The sequence below is a fragment of the Labeo rohita genome, chromosome 14 (genome assembly GCF_022985175.1).
Source record: "Labeo rohita strain BAU-BD-2019 chromosome 14, IGBB_LRoh.1.0, whole genome shotgun sequence".
NCBI lineage: Eukaryota > Metazoa > Chordata > Actinopteri > Cypriniformes > Cyprinidae > Labeo > Labeo rohita.
In genome coordinates, this window is record NC_066882.1 from 25,432,731 (window position 1) to 25,440,230 (window position 7,500).

Here is a 7,500-nt window from a genome sequence, read left to right on the forward strand (position 1 = left end):
TTACTGCCCAAGACCGAATGTGAAATTTAATCATAAGATTGGTGAACAGTTTTGGAGAATTTGATGTTTCCCCATTCAAAGAGATGGGAGCTACACTTGTCTGCCCGAGAGGCGTTTCAAAGATGGTCGCTGAGTGAAATGACTTAAAGGGACTTTGTTTATATCTCACAATTCTGACTTAACTCACAGTTGTGTGTTATAAAGTCAGAATCTCAATTCTGAGAAAACTCAACAGTGTGTTGATATAAAGATTTTATTCACTGTAAATGAATAAGTCTCTACGTGTTTAAACCCTAATTAATAAGTGTCATATCTTAATGATACTAAAATAACACTGTTTTAAAACCATGCAATCACTGAATATAGATAGTTGTTCAAAAGCATGTTTATGGATGAATTTTGAACTTTGAATTTTTTTTTTTTTTTTTTTAAATCCAAAAAAAGTCCTTTTGCTATGGGATGCACAGCCTTCACGATGTTTCATTGCTGAATTCATCGCTTCTGTTGTCCTGGTAACCTCATTAACCGCCTCCCAAACAGGGTTGCTGGGTTACGGTGGGCATCGTGGGGTGACAGGAAGTGTTGTTTGTTTAGTTTTGAAGGAATCGGTTTGTGCTATTGTCTAAATGAAAGGTCTTGAATGAGGTCCTGTCATCAGAAGCTCCTCGGTGAGGGTCAGTCCATTGTCTATGTGTATGTGTGTGTAGCAGGTGCTTATTCATGCGTGTAACTGTTCCTCTGCATCCAGCCAAGCGTTATCATAGACAGCACGTTAGCGTGAGCAGAGCGCGCGAACACAGGAAGCAGACTAATTTAGCTTAAAGGACTTCCTGTTGACATGTCAAGTCACTCAAACTGTTGGGCTACTGTACAGTCATTCTGAAGGTGTCAGTCAGACTTTTTAGTGTTAATTCTTGTCATCGTTCTCTTCAGTCTTTAGTTTTATAAAATTAGATGTGACTGACTGACTGCTGGATGATGGTGAATCTGACATGTCAAGGTCATATTTCTCCCCCCCTCCACCTCCCCAAAAAAAGGATGAATGGAAAAGGAAAAGTTTACATTTTGCATAAAGAAAGCGAAGCCTATTGTTATGATCACTACTTTTTAACTTAATGACATATAAATGTATTTGTTCCATATATTATTTAAGTTCATAAGTTATGTTTTTATACATTGTGATAGCATTTGCCTTTTACAGTAACGACAATATTAATGTCATAATAAATATACTACTGTCCGAAGATTTTATTTTGTTTATTTTATTATTATTATTTTTTTTAAATTGGTGAAATTGGTGCTTTTATTCTTCAAAGTCACATTAAATTGTTCGAAGGTGACAAAGACATTTATGTTACAAAAAAAGATTTCTATTTCAAATAAATGCTGTTCTTTTGAACTTTCTATTCATCAAAGAATCCTGAAAATATAATTGTATCATGGTTTGCACAAAAATATTAAGCAACACAATTGTTTTTAACATTTCTTGAGCAGCAAATCAGAATATTAGAATGATTTCTGAAGGATCATGTGACACTGAAGACTGGAGTAATGATGCTGAAAAATTCAGCTTTGCATCACAGGAATGAATTGCATTTTGCAATATATTTACATCGAAAACAGTTATTTTATATCATAATAATATTTCATTTACTTTTTTAAGTGTATTTTTGATCAAATAAATGCAGCCTTGGTGAGCTTGTGAGTACTTTTACTAACACCAAACTTCATTTATCAGTTACAGTTAAATATGTATTTAATGTGTTTTGTTTGTTTCAGTTTTGTACTACGGTATAGAACAACATGGGCATGATTATGTGACTTTCACTGTAGTATTATTGAGTTTATATAAAGATCAGTAATATCAGATTTGGACTGTTATACAAATGAAACTTTCTGACCTATTAAATAATATTATCCTGCTATTTTGTTCCCTATATAGATCGAAACAATGCTCTGCTTGTGTGTGTGTGTGTGTGTGTATATGTATGTGTGTGTGTTAATGCAGCTTTTGCATGTGTCTTTCTTTGTGACACTTCCTGTGAGCACTTTGTGCAGGAAGTGGCTTGTCACACTTTAACGGGCGTGTCTGGTGGGACCCGAATTATGACATCATTTCAACACACACACACACACACACACACACACAAACACGCACACACACACATTCTCCAAGCTTTGGTGGCAAACTGAAATGGACATTTGTCTCCATGGAAACCAAGCAGACAGAAATTACACACACATACACTTGAAAGAATGCCCATATCTGTGTCTATTTTTAGAAGGAAATGAGAAATGCAGGTGCTCTCAGACACACACATACTCTTGTAGAACCTGTCATCTGTGCGTGTGTGTGAGTTTAGGTGACTTATTAAAATTAATCTGATATGTGAGGTCATATTAAGACCTGTTTTATCACCGATTAATGTTCTAAATCTCTATGTAAAGTGTGTACGTGTGAAGTGTGTGAAGATTGAGGCCTTGTCTTCACTGTCTTCAGCCTTTTCTCTGCTTTTAAAGGATTTGTTCACTTCTAGAACAAAACTTTAAAGATAATGTACTCACCCCCTTGTCATTCAAGATGTTTATGTCTTTCTTTCCTCAGTCATAAAGAAATAGTTTTTTTGAGGAAAATTTCAGGATTTCTCTTTATATAGTGGACTTCTACAGTGCCTCGTGTTTGAACTTCCAAAATGTAGTTTTAATCAGCTTCAAAGGGCTCTAAACCAGATCCCAGCCAAGGAAGAAGGATCTTATCTAGCAAAATGACTGGTTATTTTCTAAAAAAAATTACAATTTATATACTTTTTTAACCTCATATGTTCGTCTTGTCTAGCTCTGCGTGAACTCTGTGTAATCCGGGTCAATGCAGTTAGGGTAGGTCAAAACTCCAATCTCATTTTCTTCTCCGACATCAAAAACGTTTTACTTCACTGTTTAACCTTTTTTTGTAAAGGGTTTTTGATGTTTTTTGCACGTTCACTTTGTAAACACTGGGTCGGTACTTCTGCTGATGTAGGGCGATTTAAAAGTTGGAGGAGAAAATGAGATTGGAGTTTTCGACATACCTTAACTGTCTTGAACCAATGTTTGTTTTTTTTTTTTGTTTTTTTTAAGAAAAAAACTGTTGTGCTGTTGTTGTGACTAGACAAGACCCTTCTTCCTCAGCTGGGATCGTTTAGAGTAGGGATGTGCGCAACGACTAATTTGATAGTTGTTTAAACGAAAGTTTTGTATCTGACTAGTCCACTAGTCCAAAAGCAAGATACCCCCAAAAGATGGTAAGAAAAAAAAAAAAAACTATGTATGTGCATGTGTATAATAGCCTACATTTGAAATACTTATCTATAAATCACGCTGTCAAGTCCCTCAGTTTCCGCTTGCTGTAAGCTTGCCTTGCATTATCATCATTAACCAACCATTAATTTTAGGCGGTCATTAAAAAGGAAACAAAAGAAGAGCATACACTCATCGTTAGCCAATGCATAGCTTATTTATTCAAATCAGCTGAGGAACAATCTAAAATCAATCAATAGCCTGACAGAATTATTTGTCTTCATATATAACGTTAGACAGCATATTAAAACACAAGTCAAAAACAATAGAAATGTTTATCAAGGAATAGCATTAAAACAGCTTTTAAAAACTTTTGTTTAAAAACAAAACAATGCAACAATGTCTATTTTACTTACTCAAGACCATGCGTTTTTGTTCAGTAAATTTAGTGCAACAAAACTTATGTTAGCCTTAAGCATTTCAGAAGCCATTCAGACACTTTAAAGAGCATGAGAAACATAAATTTAGTAAAGTTTCATAAACATCCTTCATTCACAAAGTTATGCGTTCTGATTTATTAAATATTTTATTAAAATCTGATCATACCATGAGCTGCTGATAAGGTTGTAGTTATCTCGGCTGTAACACCTTTGACTATTTTTAAAAGCGTGGAAAGAACTCTTCTATTCTATTCTATTCTATTCTAGTTTTTGATATTTTGGCTCATGCAGTTCCATGTTCTCGCCTGGTGTGTGTGTGTGTGTGTGTGTTTATATTGAGTGTTTGGGTGTGTCTTGGTGATTTTGTGGGTGTAGCTGTAAAGAATTAACTTTGAGTTTAAGTGTGTTTCTGAGTAATTGAGAGAACTGATTATATTTTTTAAGTATGTGTCATAGTTTGACACACACACGCACACACACGCACACACACACACACAGAGTTGTGTCTAAGTGTCTGAGAGCAGGAGGAAAGAGGTTGAGTGAGTTTTGGGATGGTGATGGTTTCTCCACACACATTTATCTAGAGTTTGTGATATTTAATTGACTGCTGGTGAAGTGGGTGGAGTCAGTGGACAGTTGGCATTCTGTGATGTTTTGTTTGAATAATTATTATTTTTTTTATTTTATATATTTTTATTGCATAATTGTATTTTTTTATTTTTCATTTCTTATTTTGATTTAAATTTAAAAATTATATAAATTATATATTATAGCATTTTACATTTAATTTCTGTTTTATAATTTATTTAGTTTTTCATACATTATTTTATTATTTTATTTTTGCTTGATTGGCTTGACAAAACTACATTGGCAGTATCAGTGTTTTCTGGATAGCTGTGTACAGTGTAAACAGTGAAAAGTGAAAATAGTTTTATTAACAAAAAAACCCCCAAAAAATAGTGCACACATAAAACATCTTTAGATTAAAGGAATGAAGTTTTAAGTAGGCCTAATATTTTAACTGAAATGTGGTGTCATTTCTTTATCTCTCTGTGATATGAATATTTGATGTACTCATACCTGTGACAGTGTTATCTGCATGTCTGCATAACAGGTCACGTGATCCCTGGTAGTTTTGTTTTGTGAGGTCAAAGGTCGTGTTTCTTATCACATTCCAAGTTCTTACTCACAGATTCTCAAGTAACCTTCAGAGAATCAGTATTTTGTTTGGTCACCACAGAAATGCCTGTCTGTAAGCAGGTGGCTTGATTTCCTGGGAAGAGGAAGTGATGGGCTGATGTTTATTTGCTAAGCTGCTCTGCCCTCGTGTGGCAGGATTATGCTTGTGCAACATTGATTTACTTCTGATTATCATCATACATTAACCTTACTTTAGGGCTGGATGATTAATAAAACCAGAAATTTGATATGGTTTAGTGCAAATCACAAAGGCTGTGATTTAATTAATATATATACCGTGCTTATTTGTCAAACATTCAATGTTCAAGAATTAATATTAGAAGTAATATTAGTTTTCTTAAATACTTTTCTGTAAATATAATATGTAGTGTAGAATTTGTATATAGTATAATATTTTAGTAGTATTAGTATATAGTTCTAATATTAATATTTATTATTTTGTTGTAATTTAGTAATATGGCTTGGTGTGATAATCAAATTACAAAGGATGTGAGTTCATTTAATAAATAAACTGCAATTTTCATCACAATAAATGGTCCACATTTTAAACGTTTGTAAATAAATGTTAGTTTGTTTGTTTTTTATAGTCGTAATGTAAAATAAAATATTGTTTATATATTATACTGCGTAAAGAAACTAAGACAACCATAAATATTAGTTTCGTCACTTTAAAGTTATTATATTGTTTCATAGTTAATGGTTATTGGCTATTTTTTTATAATAGTAATATTATAGTATTGTGTATGTGTATAATACATATTATGTATTAATGTATTAATTATAGTGTTTTATTAATAGATCATATAGTAGTAATAATATTTTTAAATTTGTAGTAAATTTTCCATTTGTGGTAATTTTATTATTGTCGTTGTTGTTGTTGTTGTTGTTGTTGTTATTGTTGTTGTTATTGTTGTTATTATTATTATTATTATTATTATTATTATTATTATTATTATTATTTTGTCAAAATAAAAGTGAAGAAACTAAGACAACCATAAATATTAGTTTTATCACATTAAAGTTATTATATTGTTTTATTATTAACGTTTTACTTGTACTTATTTTTATATTAGTGATATTAAAGTATAGTATTTGTGTATTTTAGTATTTTGATAGTAGGTAGTATAGTAGTGATAGTATTTTTTTTTTTTTTTTTTTTTGTAAATTTTGTATTATTATTATTATTATTATTATTATTATTATTATTATTATTATTATTCTGTTTTTTTTTGTGGTCAAAATAAAAATAAATAAACACATCTTAGTTTTGTCACTTTAAAGGTATTATATTGTTTTATTATTAATGTTTTTCTTATACTCATTTTTAATTTTAGTAATATAGTGTAGTGCTGTAGTAATAATGATATTATTTTTTTATTTGTGGTAAATTTTGCATTATTATTATTATTATTATTATTATTATTATTATTATTATTATCATTATTATTATTATTATTATTATTATTATTTGGAAAATATTTATATTCAAAAAATCACAATTTTGAATGTTTTTTTTTTTTTGTTCCCCTCAAATCATGCAGCCTGACCTTAAAATCTCAATTGGACAGCAGCAGTTCTTAGTGTTTAGAAAATGTGAAATAAAAATGTTTTTCTGATTAAAATGTTTTTTTTTTTTTTTTTTTTTTTTTTTGTCTTAAATGTAATAACATAGAAATTATGTTGTATTAATATAGTTTTGAAATCAATTCTGATTACTTTATGGCCCATGATGCTTTCCCCTCCTCTTTCTATTTCTTTTTCCTACTTTCTATCTTTCCCCCCATTTTCCTCGCTCTCTTTCTGTCTTTCCCCCTTTTTTTTTGTCTTTCTCTGTATTTAGTGTTGATTTTTCTCTTTCCTGCTCCTTTATAGACTCTCAAACGGCTGATTCCTGATGAGGTAGGTGTACGCGTGTTCTGTGTGTTTTAATGCTCCTCCCCGTCTCTCTGTCCCCTCACCTCCATGTAACACCACTGACATCATCACCAGCCACTGTCCCCATGACCTTTAACCTTTCACCCCTTACCATGTGTCTGTAGCGTACGCTTTGCCTCGCGCCCGCCGTCACCCGTCTGATCACCACAGAACTCAACGGCTGACCTCAGATCAGTGTTGCTGTGCACCATCCTGCTGACTGCAGAAACTGATCTGAGGTCAGCGTTCAGTGACTCTTACACACTCGCTCCTGTCAGAGCGAGAGGAAGCGTGTGATGTCACTAATGCATGGATCACGCTCACGTGTGTTTTTGTGTTTGTCTGAAGAGTTTTCAACAGTGGGACAAACTGAAACTTTGCCTAAAATGCATCTTGCCAAATGGCTATGAATTTATATTTGCGTCAAGCAGAATCACGTAAAGAGGACAGTTTGCTCAAAATACTCAAAAATAAATAAGAGAACAGCTGCTGAGAATATAATTAGCAGAATATAGTTTTAAATGTTTTTCTTGGATTTTTATTTATTAATTTACCTTTCTAATATTGCTTATTTTATATTTTATCCCATATTTTGCTTATTTTATATATATATATAATCTCCCCCCCCATGTAAAACAGTTTTTTGTTGCCTAGATTTAAATTTGGTTAT

General features: G+C 31.9%; 1 protein-coding gene across 3 annotated transcripts in view; it reads left to right on the plus strand.

Annotated features, from left to right (window-relative positions):
- Nucleotides 1–7,500, plus strand: part of LOC127175882 (protein diaphanous homolog 1) — a 409,358-nt gene that overhangs the window by 288,056 nt on the left and 113,802 nt on the right. For 2 of the 3 annotated variants that reach the window (XM_051127189.1, XM_051127187.1), the window contains exon 2: nt 6,789–6,815. The exons of the other annotated variant lie outside the window; for it this stretch is intronic. Coding sequence is in view for 1 of the 2 variants with exons in the window: in XM_051127187.1 (XP_050983144.1) it covers nt 6,789–6,815 (27 nt within the window). In the remaining variant the exon portion in view is untranslated. The remainder of the gene's footprint in view (nt 1–6,788; nt 6,816–7,500) is intronic. 3 annotated transcript variants of the gene reach the window in all.